This window comes from Zonotrichia leucophrys, chromosome 8 (genome assembly GCF_028769735.1).
Source record: "Zonotrichia leucophrys gambelii isolate GWCS_2022_RI chromosome 8, RI_Zleu_2.0, whole genome shotgun sequence".
Lineage (NCBI taxonomy): Eukaryota > Metazoa > Chordata > Aves > Passeriformes > Passerellidae > Zonotrichia > Zonotrichia leucophrys.
Genome location: NC_088178.1, coordinates 4,407,428 through 4,427,844, shown reverse-complemented (window position 1 = coordinate 4,427,844; position 20,417 = coordinate 4,407,428). Strand labels below are relative to the sequence as shown.

Genomic DNA, 20,417 nt, shown 5'->3' with positions numbered 1-20,417 from the left:
TTAAAGGAGAATATTAAACCTGAATGGAGGAGATTTGGCGGGCTCAGATCCATCTCACAGCTCAGAAATCAAACCCAACAGAGTGACTTTTATGCTTTGTCATCTCTAGATAAAACGGAGCCGTTCTTTTTTCAAACCCAATGAGAGCATATAGTGCTGTGAGATTAATTGGGCTCCTTGCATTAGCTCAGTTTTCAGAACCATGCTCCTCTCTACTTTGCAAAGAAGTTACCATGAACCTAATCTCCTCTAAATACAACCCAAAATATCCCAGGAAGCCATAGCAGAGTCCCAGTCTTGGCTAAAAGATTATAGCTAGAAACATTCTCTTCTGCTGCATAAGGTTTTTTTCCATACATGCATTAGGGGAATTTGGCTTAATTAACACTAATGATGACAAAACCTATAGGGAACTGCTGAATTCTGCAAGCCACCAAATAAAAAGTGTATTGATAAAAAGCCACTTTACTGCTGGGCGATGCTCTTCTGCATGTTGAAGAGAGGATGACGACAATGCCAGGGTTTCTATGCCAGATCCACAGAAGTACAATGAGCCAAAGCTGCTGCAAACGACTACCCTGCAACTTAATGAGGATTAGATTCAGTTTTTCCACAAACACCATTTTAAATAATTTCCTGGAGCAGGGGAAATTTAACTAAAAATGCCAACAGTTAAACGCAGAGCGTTCCTTATGACACTATTTAAAATTCAAGCCAAATGATCAGTCTGCCTGCTGCAGTATTTTGGGTAACCTATATCTGTATTTGAAACCCAGGAGGTACCATTTCACCCAGCTGGGCTGGTACACAGCGGGTTATGAACAGCTGGCAGCAGCCACAGCACAGAGTCAACATTTTCAAACATTAAGGTGGAAGAGGTTACAACTATCCAAACATTCTCATCTGCCTTCAAGTTTGGGAAGTGTTTCCAGTACAGAATCACTGAATGGATAAGGCTGGAGTCACCACAGTGGGTCATCTGGTGCTACCTCCCTTCTCCAGCAGGATCATCCCAGAGCACATGGCACAGCCTTGCATCCAGATGGTTCTGGAATATCTCAGGAGACTCCGCACCCTGTCTGGGCAATCTGCCAGTGCACCATCACTGCACAGGAAAGAAGTTCCTCATGTTCAGCTGGAACAGAACATAGCAGACTCTACCCAAGCTGAGGTTTTAGAGAGGAAACCCTGCTCCACAACAGCCTGTAAGGTATCTTGAACAACAGCACCATCTTATCAGGATTACACCATTAAGTAGGAAGGAACTCAGTTGTGGCAAGTACTGAAGTGCCTTCTAGATATAAAGCCATTCAAAAGCTCGTTTCCAAGCTACCTTTTAGTTACTACACCAACAAGGATTTTGTTTCTTTAAAATTGAGCACAGCAACAGCTGACAGAGCTGACGAGGCAGGGGAACAAACAGATCTGAAAGAGAATTCTCCATCAATACTCGGACTTTAAACAATGCACTCTGTCTGTAGGCTCCAGTTAATGCTTCCTCCATGACCTGGCAGCAGCAGCTGAGGATGTTTGTCTCCAGCTGACCACACTGCCAGAGGTCCCATTTCACAGGACAAATCACCATCCCAAGCCTCTGCCTTTTCCTGACACTGCCACCAGTTCTCCTGCCAGACACCCTGCAGAGAATCAGGAGGGACAGCTGGAGACAGTAACCTCTTTAGACAACCCAGCTCAATCCAACAGGCACCAGCCTTCCTAAATACCAAATCCATACACCACATAGGAGCCTTTCCCAAGCAGCCAGAGGATGGGCTTGGGCAATTAACTGCAATGTTCCCATTGCCTGGTAATGACAGAACAAGGTTAAAGCATCATTTGAAGCATTTCTCATCCAGCTGACAAAAATGTTTAATGAGATTTGTTTTGATGGCACTTTGAATCTTATTTCTTCGCTATTTTGAATGCTATCCTTTTTTTACTTTTTCTAAAGAATGATTTATGTATACCCTTAATTCCACAGTCTCAGAGTTGTTCTGACTTCCCTTACACAAATGTATGCACACACTTTATATAATCCCATGAAAACAAACATCACTTCATAGCTTATTCTGTGTTATTTATTACCTTATTCTATGAAACAACTATGCAGCACATAAATCCCAAACATGCCTCAGAAACTGTATTTATTAATGGAAACGATGATATATTAATAATCATGAGCTCAAGCCTCTTCTCCAGGCTGAGCTGCTTGTAAGGTTTATTCTCAGAATCGTTTAAGCCCACACCATACATCTTTGATGCTTTAACACATTCTTATTATACTGCTCAACTACCCACCATTTAACAGGCTAATGTCTCTAGTTGGCCAGGAACAAACAAAAAAAATCCAAAGGCATGCTAATACTTTTCAGATCATTAGCTCTTCAAAAAATTCAGCCATTTACAACAAATATGGCTAGAAAATTAAAAGAATACTGTAATAAGATACAGAAATCCATGTTCTATTAATAAGAGGTTTGTGTCTTTACAAAGAAAAAAGAATTCACTGTATCAACACTCAATGCCAAATGAAAGCTATAAAATTGGAGAGGATTAAATGAAATCCATCTTTGACTTTTACAAACACTCAGAATGTGAACTGTATGTGCAAGATGCTGGAACCACAGTTTTTGTGGCTTGCCCATCCAGTTCTTGAGGCCAAGACACCACTGCTGCCTGATGACACCCATTACCACATTAACATCACCAGGAATGGAAGGGCAGCTACCTCCAGCCTCACTGAAAAGATTTTCATCCTGAGCAATCAAAAGGGGTGGATACAATGATGCAAGGAAATTTTCATATGTTAAAGATGCCATTTCAGTTTTTGGTTTTTTCTCTATATGCTTTTTTCTCTGTATTCTTTGCACACATATTTGTAGCTCTGGATACTATTGTATTAGTGGCTAGTTTTCCCAGTAACTTTGCATGCCCTTTCTGTAGGCAGAAAGATAAAACAAATTCCAGGGCCCCAATACTATCTTGGTTCTTCCTGGCTACCAAGGTTGAGAAGAATTCTTCAAGACACATTTTCATAAAGTACAGCTAGTACAAAGTGGGGGTGGTCCAGAGAAGGAGCTTGACCTGGAGGGGAATTGCATCACCCCTTGTATTCCTAATTGATGCTTTTTTGTCAATTATGCTCATTTGCTAAACTTACAAAAACTGTATTCACCCCATGTGGACAGGCTTTTGTGGATATTCTCCATGACTGCCTCTGGAGGCCTCAAAATAAAGATCCCCTTTTATATTACCTTCTATCCTATATTGAAAGCATGTGTTGTTTCATTTCTAGGTTGAAAAAGGCATCAGTACCATCCTCCTACCTGAATATTGATTTCTCAAAGTACACTTCTGACACTACAGCATCCATTGTGAGTTCCTGCACTTTCAGGAAACTTCTCTTCAACAGAAAAGCAATCTTAAATCTAATAAATACAATCCTGTTGAAATTGTAAGCAGCAATCACAAGGTTTGTAGAAGTGAAATATCCTTTGCACTACACATGTTAAAGTCACATACAGAGTTCCTCCTTAAATTCTTCTCAAAACCTAAGGCCAAAAGGAGATGCTCAGTAGAAAGTGAGGGCAAAATGTACAATTTCTAATGCTCTGGTCATGTACCTTTATCACAAGTACAGTCCCCAAGACTCTGAGGTCTCTAGCCCAATAACCTGGTCAGAGCAGAGGCAGCTCTGATCACACCAGCTTACTCAGGGCTTTCTTCAGCCTGTTCTTGAATGAATCTGAGGATGGAGCTCTCATCCCTTTGAGAATCCTACTCCAAAACTGGATTACCCCATGCTGCAGGCAGTGACTGCTACACGGCAAGGCATAGAAGCTCCTTGCATAAACTGCATATAGATTTTTTAAGATCTTGAAAGAAAAAAAGGAAAAACCTGAAGAGCAATCACTATTTAAAACATTTTGTTTAAAAGCCAGTTCCCAAATGAATCAAAAGATTGCTCAATACTTTTAACAGATCATTTATGAAAATTCATAAAGTTGAAATTCAACTAAAAATTCTCATCTAATTGTCTGCAGATGAAGACAGGTTTCAAGTACTAAGAGAGCTTAATGAGAAAAAGATTTTTCCTACTGCCAAATTGTCTGAAATTAGTAGGAAAAAAATTAGGTTCCACTGGCAGCCATGCCACTTCATTCATTAACCTCCCAATTTCAAGTTAAGTTTTAGCTCTTATGTTGATGAAAGAAAAAACTTCTCTCTGCAGCATCACTGTGGTCACCAGAAGGTTTACTTTGCAGGTCAGGACTGGAGATAAAAGCAAATAAGCTCTTTTCTGGTGTCAGTCCTTGGTACCAGCAGCCCATCCTGGGACTTGGGGGGCTGTGTTCCAGGGCAGCATCCCTGAACTCTGAATTCAGAGATCAGCACTGACCCCTGTATAACCCTTTGGCTGGGTACAAGTCACATTTAGCTTCTGCTCAAGGGACCCAGACCACAATCATGTACTAGGAAATATATCAGTTCAGCACTCCAGAGAAAGATGGGAAAGTAAGGGAAAGGCTCCGTGCTTCACTCAGCTCTAATTAAACAAAAATCCCATTTCAGCCCCAGACAATGTGTGATCTAAAACCCAGAACTTCAGATGAAGGAAAGTAAGAAAATCACAGGAGAAAAACAAACTTCAAGTAAGTTTAGGGAATTATACTTCAAGTTTCCTTGGTAATTCTGCAATTTAAGTCTCCTTATCCAAACATTTCTCACTCCCTTCTACTTTTGGGAATAGTTCAAATAAGACAGATTTGTCCAGCTTTGAGCTGCCACTTGTACATAAAGAGTCCATTTTAAAAATGGTTTATTTAACAGGCTATAAGTAAAAATCCAGCCTTCCTCATTTCTTAAGGAGCAGCATCTACTACACTAAAACATAATCCTGTTTCCATTTCATTAATTTATCTTTACCTGCAAGAAGCATTGCTGGTCACAAACTTTAATAAAATGGCTCATCTAATCCTAGGCAGCCCAAGCATTAAAAGAAAAAAAAAAAGGCTTGGTTATGGTGGATTCAGAATTAAAAAGTATCTTGTTAAAGTCTGGATCTGAGAATTTATATGGACAAATAATTGCAGTCCAAAGTAAAAAGGGCAATAGAAAAATTAAACAGTTCAATGAATACATTAAAAACTCACTCATAATGGATTTTTTTCCTTTAAGCTCACCTTTGAAGAAAGAATTTCAGGTCATATTACTGAAAGGCTGAACACAAACAAAAATGCCATACTGAAACAAAATCATACAGTTTGGATGCTAAGAGATACCTCTTCACATCTCATTCATTACTTAGAAGCAATGGAACAATGAGCAAGCAATGGAAAAAATATAATGGACACCAAAGGTAAGATGCAGTTTTTGAACACTGGATCATGATTCAACAGATGACTTGACCAAGGCTTCTCCATCCAAAACCTCAAGTTGTTTATTTCCCTCTCTGTAAATCACTGAGCCTTTACATGCAGCTAGTGTCACCTATCCAAAACCTTTTAAATGTCACTTTAAGATCTTTCAGAGAAATAGTAAACTAATCTGGAAGAATTTGAAGTCTGAGCCAATGACAGAAACCCACACAAAGCCCCCAAACCTTAGAGTTTCCTCATGTTCCCAAAGGTGGGAATCATGGAGCAGGGAGAACCAGCTTTCTGGTACCCAGGCTTCATAGAGACACCTCATTGTGGCACATTTCTTGGATTTTCCTGTTCTTTTTCTCAGATATGAAAGACTGCCACATTATTCTCTGAAGGCCCCTGACAGTGGTAAAGCAATTTTCTCCACAAATCATTGTAATGCTAACGCAGCAGTTTACAGACTCATCTTTAAAAGAAAGACTTTACATTTATTGCCACTGCCAGCAGAGAGAAGGAAAGTTAAGCTCTGACAACTGCTCTGTCTGGGGGAATAATAAATGGAAAATTTATTCCTTGGCCCAATTCTAACAAAATTTAATATACTTGTGAAAACTGTAAATACTTTGTACTTAAGAGAAGTGAGTGTATTAAAAAGCCATTTAGCATACTGAGATACTTGCACATTCATACTGAAAGCATGCTGAAGTCCCCTTGATGTTACAGCCAAACTCAGTAACCTGCAACAGCAAAGCCTCAAATGTGCTTTCCCTGAACATTCTTCTTGATAATCTGGTGTTCTTGAAGAAAATAAGGGAAAAAGGACAAAGGGTTGAAATTTTCCTTCTCTGCTTCCTCTTTCTAAAAGGCAACTGGAGCATTCCTAAACATTTAATCAGATTTTTTTTAGTAACACTGTTTACAGTTGTTTATTACATATGTTTACATATGTAATACATTTGTATACATATGTTTACAGTTCTTTATTAGTCCACAGTTAAGTCCAGACATCCATAAACATTCTTACCACAAGGCTCTCAGGAGGGTATTGCTGCTGCCCAGTTCCACAGTTTTTTCAGCCTATTTGTACACAGTCTTTAATTACACTTTTCACCCTGTTAGCATAAACCCAATTTTATTTCACTTCTAAACATCAGTGTTTTATAGATAAGGATTGTTTACATCCTTCTCCTCTGTGAACCTAAAGGTAATACATCTTATTTAAAAAAATAAAAGTTGTTTAAGCCAGCAGATCTTTTGGAGTCATCTGTGAACTTTATGTAGGGTTAGAGCAATCAAACCAAACCTTTTGTATTCTATTCTGTCCATCTGTAACAGCAACTTATTTAAATAAAAAAAAAACACAAGGAAATTTAACTTCCGGTCAGTTCTATTTGTATTTTGAAGTATACTTTAAATATCTCTTTAAAATACTGGCTAAGAATTTTATGAAGACTTCTTATGTATTAGTCTTGTATTAACTCTGTATTTAAATCCATTTGTCTCAGCAACAGCTAAACACCAAGACTTAACGTTGTGCCATTTCATCACTGTTTCCTACAGCATACCCAGGAAAACATTTAAAGATCAGTGTAGTGTTCCAAATCAACAATAAAACTTTCACAGCATCTTAAAAGCATTATTTCACTTTTTAAATACCTTAATTTGGCTCATGTGTGAATACCTAAAAGCTGCTCTTATTTAGTTCACAGACTCTCACAACTCGAGGTTATCAGTTTAAATGAAAAAAAAAAAAGTGAACACCAGCCTGTGTTGGCCAACATATATCAAGTGTAACTTCTTGATTAACAAATCCTGATTTACATGAACTGTTTGAATAGCCAGAAGCCAACAAGAACAATGGCAGCAGCACATTCAGCAAAGCTGCTTTACCAAAGCACTGAAGGACATGCTCAGATGTGAACTGTCTTAGCCTACACACTAAAACCTCTGAAAATTTCTCAAATGCTTTGATCAATAAAAAGCATGAGCAGGGGAGAACACTGACTTGGAAACCAAGTTATTTTTCAGTAAAATGCATTTAATTACCAATTCTAGCACTGGCTTGAAGAAGGCTTCACTGTATCTTCATTATGACAGTAACAAACATTTTCAAACTTATATTTCACCCAAAAATCAGAATACCTTCAACTATGAGTGTGATTTACTGTCCTTCCAGCATTTTCTAAGCAAATACCACAAAAATGCTGCTCTTGCAGAATGTCAAGGAGAAGAAAGGGCAAAGGAGCAAAATCCAATCCATGCTGAACTAGTAGCTGAGAAAGTTTGTCCACATTGCAGTGAGATTCCCATCTGCATTTCATTGCAGCTGGTGTGAACCCAATCAGTGCAGGTTAAAGATACGTCAGATTCCTGATTACTGTGCTCTGACCTCTGCCTAAGTCGGACATTACACATTCCTGCTACATATTGCAGTAGTTAAGGAATCAATGCTGCTTTAAACAAAATCTCTGCTACACAATGCCTCCAATTGCTTCAATAGTGCAAATTTCTGGGGGTCCCTCAACAAACATTCAAGCTCTTCTGTCACTTTCTGTGTGGCCCCTTTGTAAGGTGCTAGATGAAAAGTCAGAAAACACAAGTTTAATCTATCTTGTCAACATAATGTTTTTTCCAAGACCTCAGGTACAGTCTCTTTGGATTTCCTGCTCCCCATATATAAAACAGGGATGATACTACTCCTTCTCTCAAGAGACTGCTGTGAACAAACATTTAAATCAGTGAAATGTGCTTGCAAGAAGCTCAAACAGGTCCTGTACATATGCCAAGCAGAGAAGATTTCCTAGTTAAGATATTCCATCATTTTTCTACCCCAAGGAGCTCCAAAGACAACCTACCACAAATAAGCAAGACCCCCAGGGTGGGAGAAACCAGTTTAAGGTTAGTGCTGCAGCAATTCCCATCCTCTTCTTGTGCTCTATTATAGCCTGATCCCTAAGGGAGCTGGTTCATGGACCTGAACTAGAGGAAAATGATTCTGCTGAAAGACAGTCAAAAGCATTTCACCAGCTATGTGTCAAATTTGGTCCACAGGAGGCTCAGATGAGCTTCAGCAGCAGTACACAGGACATGATCACCCTGCACAGCTGGGACAGAGAGGAATTGCAGGCAAGAACAGAACTGTTCATTGGCTTTACAACCACCCCCTCACTAGTGTTCATCACTACAAACAGCTTCCACAGCCCAAGACTTCAAGCAATCACAGCTACAAACAACTCAGCTTTTTAATATTTGCCATTGTGACTAGACCTACCAACAAAATATAAAACCACCACAGATTCTTAAGACTATCAAACAAGATGGCTGGTTTTTAAAATGCCAGAACTGCATCACTTACAACACAACTAAGCTAACATGAAGACAACAGGCTTTGTACAACAGCTGCTGATACTGGCACCTCAAAGGTTCTGGATTTGGTCTTAATCAATACCAACAGGAATAAGAAGTACTGCTGAGGTACCTGAGTGCTTTCACAGAACAACGATAGTCACAAAATCATCACACGCAGTCACACATTAGCAAAACTATTTTTGGGAAATATATATTGTTGGCATATACACCAACAAGAACTAGCTTAAAATGGTTATTAAGTCAGCCTGAGCAGCCCACACCCAGATGGTCAGCAGTGAGTGTGCCCTACCTGGACACTATGCTGGAGCCATTGTAGAGGTCACTGGCGTAGGACAGCGTTGCCAGCGGTCGGACAGAATTGTAGCGCGTGAACTTGGACAGACACTCCTGAAACTCATCCAGCTGGCTGGTGGTTCTGCTGTCATCTAGGAAGAGGCAGCAACATTGGAGGGGGCAGAAACAGAGTAAGAAGGTAAACTCAACAGCAAACACAAAAACCAACGTCTATGTCTCCAGGTGATGCTTGTTATTTGGGGAGGAATCTTGGTCAGAACCAGGCTCTCTCATCTCTAGCGTTCTCTGAAGGCATTCTGAGCTTTTCAGAGCACAAATGAAATCTGGGTGAACCTACTGTGCTGAGAATCTGCCTAGAAGTCAAATACAATTTTGGAAGCTCATTTATTTTTTTACTCACATTGAGAGCCCATGGGCCATATAGATTATTAACAGAAAACTTTTAAGTATATCAAAATACACTGCAAAGGATATGTCTACTTTTCAACAGAGGTGAAAGCAGATCCCTTTCCCTGTTCTGTTACAGTATGTCTACATTTGCTGTCAATTACATTCAAAATACTTTTAGTAAAAAATACTTCTCTTGTTATTCCAAAAGCAACAGAGCTAAAGGAGAATAATTTCAGGGCTGGAGAAGGAAGACAAGCATGAAACCAGAAGGCTCCCTGTACTAAAAGTTTCGTGAAAATTATGACCTTCAACAGACAAGGTGAAATTGAGCCAGCTTGAATAATGATGATAAATATTTTGTGGGAAATGGAACAGTTTACTACAAAAGTTAAAAGCAAATTGCAGTGTAGATAGTTGAAAGTCATTCACTGAATTCTCAGAAGTCCTAACTTTTCTTAGTAGGAATGTAATTTTATTTAAACCATTTTAAATTCTAGTATTTTGTAAATAAGGAAAAATTCCTAACTCACAGCAATGCCTGAAAAGTAAAGCTGGATTCCCAATACAATCACATATCCACAGCCATACATCAGGTAGTGCCTTCAGGCTTCATAATGACCCCCCAAATTTGCAGCAATTCTCATAATCCTTTCTTTAATGCTTCCACCCTCACTTTTTGCACCAGTTCATTTTAGGGGAGCTCCAGCTAACACTGCTGGTTTACAGGTACTGCACACCTCAGCATCCAATGCAGCAGCAGAGAAAGCACACATATACACAACAGAGATGAAATTCCACCCACTAGTTAAGCCAGCCTTATCAGCAGCATGAGGAAACAACAAGATCCATTTATTAGAAAGGCTTGGAAATACCAGGGTGTAAAAAATAGAGGCTGATCTATAAAAGCAAAATCCAGCTGTGATTTCTTATGGGAAAACACAGAGAATAATAATTTCTGCACTCTGGTAATTCCTTGCCATCAGAAATTGTTATCTATGCTTGTAAGGCATTTTGAAGTGTTCCTCATATGCACTGTTTAATGTTTGAACATATAAAGGAACAGTGAAGGCTAGTAATTAGCATGCTTAGGGGTACTAGCAAATACATTATCCATGTTAGAGGGATGAAAAGGTGCAAAATGAACAAAGTGCTGCTCTAAATTAACATCATCAGCCCCTGACCACTACAGGAAACAGCTCGAGAAGCAACACAAACATCAGTCAGGGTTTTTCAAAGACACTCTTCTCCTTCAGCACTGTGATAGGGACAAATAGCTGCCACCCTTCTATTTTCCTCATTTAGAGATCAAGCACACAGTCCTCCTATAATTTATTCTCTGTGTGTGCCTGGAAAACCGAATATTATTTCTCAAGACATTTTCCCCGCCAAAGTGCAAGGCCATTTGATAATTACAGTAATGTTATGTCTCCACTCCCTACTCAAACAGTCAGAGGCACTTCGTGCAAAAAGCTTTAAATCCACATTAAATCCCATTTAAAATGTGTCAAAATGCAGGAATGACTCAGGAGAGGAAAACTTAATCAAGTATCATAGGTTATCCCTTATTTAGGGGAAAACCTGCACTTGCAAATCCTCTGCTCTTGGTGCAACTGACACATACAAATACAAAAAACCAATTTCACTGCATTCATATTTATAGTTCCAATTATGAAGAAGAATGCCTTCTACAAGGGAATGCTGGGAAAAGCCCCATTTGTTATCCTTGGTTAATAAGTTTTATTTTTACATAAACACAGTTATGCATCACCAAGACAGCTCTGCATGAAAACATCTCAGTGTGAGCTGTGAAGAAGTGCATTCTGCAAAGCACCTGCTAGCACTTCACAGGGATCTGGCTGGACACATGCAAAGTGCTTCTCCAGTCTTTCACATATTGAAGTGACCTCCCAACATGCTGCATTCCTTATTAAAATCATTTTGCTGTGCACAATGAGAACTGAGCCAGTCCATGCTCTCAAGCAGGTAGAAGATGCATTTACTTTTAAGAGTGAGCTTCCCTAAGACATGCTGCAGCCTTTATATTTGGAGCTATTTATAAATTAACTTTTTAAATTTATTTATTTTAAAGAGACTAAAATGAAATTAATGGAGAAGAAAAAAGCAGTGGTTTCTACCCCAGCAATCCTGCCTTGTGAGGTTGGTCCTTGCCTTCCAAGGCAATAAGTAAAGATACTTTGCTGCAGCAACCTGTGTCTGGTTTCCTCTCATCTCTAAGTGGTGTCTCCCACCCCCTGAGGGCTGGCTGCTTTCCTTGCAGTCTGTCACACTCAATATGGGCTGCAGCTCAAAGCTTGGTGCTGCAAATCTCTTGCCTGCCACAGTCCACTGCCTGAAGCTTTGCTTGCCAAGCTGGTTTCTCCTCCAGAGAGGGTACAGAACAACTACAGAACAACCCTCCTCGCCCTCAAGACACACTTATTTGACCCTCTCATTTCTTAGGAGAATCTTGTGTGTAATTAAGACCCATGCATCTACTAGGCAATTACTGTAGCTGCTGTCACACTGTTACTCAATTGTGAATGAGGCAATCTAAGCAATTTTGAAAACAGCTTCTAATTCTCCAAAACAGGCCTTAAATCTAAGGTGTGCCCCATGGGACAACAGCACTGCTGCACACTCAGCTTCTGTAGTCCAAACCATTTGTTAACCAAGACACAATCTAGATAACAAAGGATAACCTCCACAAGTCCTCTTGCATGCTAAATACAGGAGAATGTAACCATTTATGTTTATACCTCTGTAGCAATTCAATAGCAATGTTTATAAATACTGGGTTTATACCACATCTAGTGGAAAGACAAGTCAACCACTGCTTTCAGGCGTTTTCATCTTCAGAACAGGCACCAGAGAAATTGTTTATTGTGGATGTTGCCCTTCACAATAAGGGATTACACATGCCCCTCCAAAGTGACAGGATTAAGTTTTCCAAATTTAGCAACTTCAAAGATTGGTCTAGAATAGCAAAACAGGATGATCTGAGGAACACAAATGTGTATAGTGACATTCTCATGCAAAGAAGAGAAAACTTTGCTCAAAAGCAAAGCTTTTCTGCCAAGAGGTGCCTGACATCAGAGGTGGAACACCACGTGAGAACTCACCCGAGACACGAGTCATCCTGGTGGAGAAATAGCACTGCTCCAGGTCCTCAAAATGGGCTGTGAGGCGCTTGCGCCGCGACGCCAGCGTGCTGTTATACCACGGCTGCTTTTTGGTCTGAGGGGACAAGGGACAACACTTCAGGAAGCCAAAAGCCAGGCCTGGGTTTCCCTTCTATAGATTTTACCCAAATATAAGCAATTATACAATATATGCAATAGGTCAGAAGTGTAAAATAACAATAAATGAAGGATCTTGGCACTGTCAGCAGTTATTTCTAAGGGTTCTATGCTGCACCCTTTAACGTAACAAAAACAAATCCCTGCTTTTAAACAGTTTTAATTTCCTGAACCTTAGTAAATTTAGCGATTCTGGCTTCACATATAGGACAGGCAATCCCAAACCTTGGGGAGTCCTGTCTTGCATTTATACAGATAGACAGCATAGGCCAACTTGCAGCTTCACAAATCAAACAGATTGTACAACAAATACTCCCCAGATCCTTGGCAGACAGCTCATTAAAAGAGAAGGAAATGTTTATTTTAATGAGTTAGTTACTGAATTACTTCTTTTGAAGCAACTCAGAAACTCTCAGTAAAACTAAGCAAATAAAGCAGAAGCAGAAGACAGCATGCAGTTCAAAGGTTAATTGAAAAGAAGTTCCTGAAACTCATCATTAAAGCCATTTCCCAACCTACCCAAACAGTAATAGTGAGATGTAGGAGCAAAGGATTTAAACTACGTGAGTAATCTTTCCTGCAGGAGCAGACACAGAAAATGCAGTACTCACCATTTTAATCATAAGTGATGAAAAGGAATGAAACCCTCTACTACACAAGAAGCACAAAGAGCTCCTTGCTTTAGGTTCTATTTAAGAAGTCTCACATACCACATCCTCAAAGCTACATTTTAAAAGATTTAAGAACCATCAAGCTCCCTAATGAACAACATCCTTGAGCAAGTACAGGGACTGTAATGCTACTCAATGGCACTAACAAAACCCACCCCGACTCCAACTCCCCCTCAATCCATGCAGGGGAACAGCCTGTCCTCATTACAGCCACCCACCAAGCCAATGAGAACAAAATAAGTTTACAACCCACTCCAGTTTTGTTTGTACCTGTATGAAAAGCAATCTAACATTTGAGGAAAAAAGCAAACCCCAAGCAGTGAAAGCTCCAAGCCAGCCCTTCCCACACACTGACATGGTGGCTCACGCTTGCCTGTGACAGCACCCATGGTCCTCACAGCTTGTTTCATCTCAGAAACAGTTCCAACCTCAACACACAACACTGGGAGGTGCTCCTACATCAACACCTTCAAGTACCATTTTCTAAAATTTACTTCTTGAAAAAACATTTAATAGAACACTTCTATAGACTCTTCTCATAATTTTTGTGCACCAGCCTCCAGTGTCTCTCTCAGCACACCAGTAGTGATTTGGGCTCAAGACAACTTCAGGCACTGAACAATCATTTCAGTCTCAAGTTAAAGCAAGCTGCCTGAACCATGATGAGTGACACAACCCAAACCCAAGCCTGATCTGCCCCCAGTCCACACTGAGATGGAATTCATCAGGTAAGAGTTTGCCCACTGCCTCCCAAGGAAGATCCCTGAGGAGCACCTGGCAACACAGCTGTGCTGAGAACCAAGCAAGGGACACTAACCCACAGTTATCACACCACCCCCAGCTAAGCATTTCAACCTGCTCACATTTTGCCAAAAAGCAAATATTCAGTTTCTATGAAGCTTCCTCCCTGACTACTTTCTAAGCAATACTGGGCAACAGGAAAAAAAATTAGAAAATATAGAAAAGATACCCAAGCAATTTTTATTCAATGGCTAAAACTACTATGGTTGCCCTAGTTGAGAATATCAGATTGGACTCCTCTGTTATCAGGAGTGATTTTACTGTCTGAACTCCATCAGATACTCTAAAGACTCCTCTAACAACTGTGAAAAGGCTTCTTAGCTGCACACAAGCTCCTTATTTCTAGCAGAAAAAAGGTTCTGCCATTAAATACTTCCCACAGAATTCCCCAGGGCCTAAGTGACTTGTCCACTATTTACTTCTGAAGCTCATCTTGTGGAAGAGAACTGTCCTAGAGCTTTGTGGTATATAAATTCTTCCCTAACAACATGTTTGTGGGCAATGTAATTATAGTGAGAAAGGAAAGCTGTGCAGTCCATCCTAGATAACTCTTACTGCCAGCAGTGCCCAATATGTGATTTTTGCCATGACTGACAATTAGAGAAAACCCCACAATTTAATTTATATTCTTAAAACTCTTTTTATGCTGAAAGTCTTGCTGAAATTAGACTACCTTTGAACAGAAGTGTTTAACTTCAAGAGTTCTCTTTGAACTCCCCATCCAAACATATTTTAAAGTTTAATTTGAAAATTTGTACTTGAGAGTACAGATCTTGTACTCTTGAGGACAAGAAATCACATCTGAGGACAAAAAAGATTATTCTCACACAAATAAGGCTGTCATACAGAATGACTAGAAAGTCTGGGTTGTTTGTTTTGTGAGCTCACCAGCAGGGTAGCTATGCTATTAATTTTGGCTTTGAAATAGGAAGTACTGAGACAAGTAATGTCACTGGAGAGCAAATACACTGTAGCACATCTGAGTCTTGAACATAAAAACCCCCATCTACATTACACCTGCCCACTGAAACTGGGTAGAACTACAACTCTGTTCAAGCAAAAACCTCCAAAGACCAGAGTAGCAGGAACAACAAGCATTTTCCCACAGACTAACAGATGGAATTTTCTAATTATCAATTAGCTACACAGCTGTATTTAAACACGTATGTGTCCAGGTGTTTTTTTTCTGTAAATCAGATAGACCCAACAGCACTTCAACCTGGTAATTTACCAGTTTCATGCTGGTGTGTGCCAGGGATGGTCACCACCACCACCAGAGAGCAGCCAAGGCACAGCTGGGATGTGCCCAGCAGTCCATCTGCCCAAAGGAAAGCTGTGAAACCTTTTTGGAACTGTGAGCTGGGTATGAATGTCACCTCCCCAGCCCAGCTGAATCCCTCCAAGGTGCAAGACTACAGAAGTGCTGTTTGGATTTGGGAGGCCCTAGAGATCAGACGGTTTGGAGGCTGCCTGCCAAACAGCTCCATTATATATGCAACTTTTCATTCTCTATATGAATTTATAATGGTTTGTAAAAGGCTGTGCCTGAAGATGCTTTTTTTTGTTTTCAAAGTTAAGCTTGATCTGCAGCTATTGAAGCCAAGGCAAAGGGTTGGGGATTTGTGTCCCTGCCCCAGTGCTGCCTACATGGGACATGAAGAACAAACTATATCCCCTGTCCCATAGAAGAGTCAGCTTTAAGAAAAAAGTCAGATGTCTAAACACATTACACCAGGTCTCTCTCACAAGTGGGCACAATCATTCCTACAGCTGCAGCTGCCCATACAACCAGCTAAAAGCATTTTCAAGGCTCCAGCTGACCAGTACTCAGGAGATTGATGAAGGTGCACCTCAACCCTGCCCAACCTCCCCACTCACCCTCCCCTTCCCCCCATGCAGACATTTATATATTATCTTACCTGAGAACTGCCACTGAAGCCTGGAGGCTGGCTATACTCGGTGGAGTCAATAATACTACTGCAAAAATAAAAGAAATAGTCTGCTTAAACCACTGCACAGCCATCCTTTATCATTTTTAACCTGTTTGCTATTCCCTCCTTGACATTCTGCAGCATACTTGCCTTTGAAATCCATTTTACAGACAGGGAACACAAGGTTTTATTTTGTTTGGAGGGTTAGCAGTGGTTTTTTTAAAAAAATACAGAATCTTCCTAGAGCAGAATGCTGTCACACACAATTATGTGTAGTGCAGTCAATTTCTAATTAGAATGCAAATGCATATCTTTCATATGAAATATGCAGCACAAGACATTCTGAAAATAACATGGTACCACTGGTTTTCAATTCCTTAAAAAAAGAAAGAAAAAAGAGAAGTGTCTGGCATTTGAATCAACACTGGAAAGGGAAAAGCTAGAGAAATCAATGTAAGATAGACACTACTCTAAACAGACAATTAAGGAAATACAGAAATAACCTATAAAAATACTGACAGCCACAATTACTGTTAGTAGAAAACACTACACCATATTATAGTATCTATAATGACACAACATACCTTTCATATCATTGTTTTCAAAACACAGCATAGACATACAAACTCAATGGAATCTAATTTTCAAAACTGCAAAAACATCTCCTGATCCAAGCAGAAAACAGGTGGTTCAGTGCTCTTGGACATACAGGCAAAAAATTCAGCTCCCACAGTAAGACACCAATTTATCACTCAAATTTCATACACCTCCAGGACAGGTAAAGATTAACATAAAATAACATAATTTTATTGATTATGCAGAATACATTATGAAAATCACCATGATTAATTTCTAAAAAATCTTTTTAACTGCTTTGCTTCTCTACATGATTTGACTTGGACAGAGAAGAAAGTAGCTGGGATCATTGTTCTCAATATTCTCAGTCTTTCTTAGGAGATAACCTTAGATTTTAAGCACTGCCTGGTAAAGCTGAAGGTTTCTTTAAAAAGCTTCTAGAACACTGCTGTAGGTCTTAATTTTGTCAAAGATAATTTTACCAATTCCTGCTTATGTAGCAGCTGACAAAACTCCTGTGCAAACTTGAGAATCTTGGTCAGAAACAAATTGGTTTGGTTGAACTGCTGGCAGGGCACCTGTAAGTTTGGAAGAATGAACCAATGGTACCAATGTTTAAATATTTCTCTGAATGTTTTCAAGCTCCCCTGGAAGTGGAAACAGAAGATGAGACGTAACCACTGATGAGACTTAAAAAATTAACTTGGCAAATGAGATTGATTGGACTTCTGTTCCAGGCATGACAAAAGCTGCAAACAAAGAAAATCTGAGGGATAAAAATCATTATTTGCAGAAGCTATTGTAAGGGAAAAAACAGCAGAGCCATTTCAGGCATGGCTGAGGACAATGAACTTTAAATTAGAATGTGGCTGCATGACATAATGAAACAGGGACAGCAGATCCTGCCAGAACTGCAGGAATAACACATTCAGCTAGAAAGCAATGAAAAACTACTCCACTTTGAGACAGGTACAGTGGCAATTAACAGCAAAACACTGAGACTCAGAGTGTCTGGTCTTGTTTTACTGCAGCTTGTCTGGTGATGTAAAGCCTTCAAGAGCGTAGACGTCATCTCCCTAACCAGAGTAAAAATTCAAAGACATTTCTGTGCTGTGCCCATAGCTGAGTTAACTCCTATGTAATTGAGTGTTTTTTCCTTCAATAAAGGGGAAGCAAGTAATCAGAGAATTACAGCACCCTCCAAGTTTTTTTAAAAGATGTACCATTAGGTTCAGTTTGGAAATTCAGCTACACTCATATGACATTTAAAAACCCAGAACAACAACAACAGCAACAAAGGCAACCCACAGAATATAAATCCCATTACAGGGATGGGAGGAGGTAATTAGAATAAATGGAGGGGAAGGAGGATCAGGATTTCAATAACTGAACCAGAGTTACCAAGCAACTCATTTCTAGATCAGAATTTTCCTTCAGATTCCTATTAGTGATAGCTTGTTATTGCTATTAGTCCTGGATAGCATCACAGAGAAGCTGCTTATTCCCATCTTCTGTTTGCACCATTTACTGGGAGCAGAAATAACACACATGCCTGTTCAGAAAAGCCATACACAGAACTATTTGTTCTCTTCCCTTATTCTTCCCCTCTTGTTCTCTATTAGTATACAAACCAAGCAATAGGCAACACTGTAAACAAGCAGTGTGCTATTACCCAATTTAATGTTTCATCACACCCTGTGTAGGCACAAGAGAAAACACGTGTTTCTTGCAGCCAAGGATGTACTGAACATCATAACTGTGCTGGGGTTTTTGCTGAAGATCTTCCTGAAAGAAGCTGGGGGAAGGCAAAGTAATTTCACATTTTGAAGATGTTACAAATGGGGAGGAAAAAAGCTACCAACAATGAAAAGAAACAGAAAGTTAATGAAGCAAGCGTGTGATTTAAAGGAAGCAGATGAATAAGGGCAAGTCACCAGAGACCAGATAAAACTGAATTCCAAAGAACTCTATTTTCTTGAACTTTAAATACAAAGGCTAAAGAAGTTTTCTTCCTCTCAGCACTAGTCTGTGATAACCTTGTACTATTTATAAGGAACATTACTAAAGTGTTATACAATTATATTTCATTAGCAGTGTGTTAAGTATGTGAAGTTATACTTCAATTTAAATACACCATTTTAATTCACTGATAAGCTGTAAAGAGTCTCTGCAAGTTCAATATCATTTTAACATGGAAGCGAATCCATCCTAAACTATATTTGTATTTCACTCTTAGTGGTTCATGGCATCTCTAAAATGCACTCTGGAGATTAAATATTTCAGTTAAGAGAAAAAAAAAATCAGCATATTTCATATTAGCTGTTCTGCAGCATTCTTGCCAAGGAGCAATGTTGTTGAGATATTCTTCAAAACTTTCACTTAATGTTGAAAACAAAATTAGTTTCAAGTGGTAGACCTTCCTGGAATCTAATGTATGGTAATTCACACCAATGCAATTACTTGAATTATATAAAACTGTCAAAATGGGGCAGGGATAGAGGTTACAGGAGTAGCTTCTGGGAACAACTGATGCCTGGTCAGATAATTCTTCCACACACTGATTTCTCTTCTACCACTCCAGGCTACTTCTCACACAGGAATGTCACCAAGAAAAAGATAAGGGGCTTTCTAAAGCAGAGAGAAAAAGGCAATCCCACATTCCTTAGCAAATACCTAAATATCCTATTATATCACACCCCTGGCATGTTGTACCAGGGGGAAAACCCCAAAATTCAAGACAAGATGGACCCAGACAGGCAGGAATAAAGAGCCCATGGTCTCTGCACCCATCATGGCTCCATCCCACTGCCCCCTGCCAGCAGACCCCAGGTGAAGCACATCCATCCACAGATTACTACAATTCTTTTTGATACTATCTTACATCTTCAAATGCAAGAACTGAGATTGATTGACCCCTAGGACATGAAATAAATAGGCATAATGGAATGTTAAGGAATTCTCAGTAGACAGAAACCAGTGTAGCTCTCACTGCAGACTGTTCTCCCCTCAACTCTTTTACTGAAATTCCTGGGCTTAAAAAGCTATCCAGCTTTCAACAGATAAAACAGTTCTTTGTTAGCTCAGCTCAAGTAATAGAGATACATTTCTACTCATAAGCAGAATCTCCTGTTAAAAGAGAAAGGTTTCTAGGCCTGAAGGCATCCAACATCTAACAAATTGATGTTGCCCAACCAGTGCTCAAGTTTACCCCAAGCATCTGTACCATGGAGTAAAACCAATCTATTTAATAGCCAATAACCAGAAAAGCAGCAGAACCTGACAAGAATCTCATCAGTTTCACAAAACTGCTTCTTGGCAAAACAGCAATACCCCATATCAAGAAACAAATCTGTACCCAAAAAGAATTGAAGCAGTAGTGAAGAACTGAATTAGAAATGCTGTTCCCATTCATTGTGACCATATTCCTGTCCTTTCCCTCAGGGCAGCCAGAACTACATAGAAATATGAGAGATATTGGTCTCTATGTCCAGAAATAGCATCTTAGTAGGAAATTCCAGCCAATATTGCTGGGTTCCTCACAACAGCACTGTATCTAAGTCTCTGTAAGGGAAGAAATCTGATCATTTTTTACTTCTGGGCTATTAGGTTTAGAGCTGCTAACTGCAAAAAAAAAACTACCAGTACAATTTCATAACAGAAAATGACAGTTCAGAGAACTCTACTTCTAAGAGATAGCAGAGATGATCACTTAATAACATAACC

The 20,417-nt window shown here is 39.6% G+C and overlaps 1 protein-coding gene across 5 annotated transcripts in view; it reads right to left on the bottom strand.

The window, feature by feature from the left end:
• The window catches only part of COP1 (COP1 E3 ubiquitin ligase), a 124,746-nt gene that overhangs the window by 77,663 nt on the left and 26,666 nt on the right, over nt 1-20,417 (bottom strand). For all 5 annotated transcript variants that reach the window (XM_064719990.1, XM_064719991.1, XM_064719992.1 and 2 more), the window contains exons 9-11: nt 16,107-16,164; nt 12,539-12,653; nt 9,025-9,160 (exon numbers count right to left, since the gene is read on the bottom strand). In XM_064719990.1, coding sequence (XP_064576060.1) covers nt 9,025-9,160; nt 12,539-12,653; nt 16,107-16,164 — 309 coding nt within the window. The remainder of the gene's footprint in view (nt 1-9,024; nt 9,161-12,538; nt 12,654-16,106; nt 16,165-20,417) is intronic.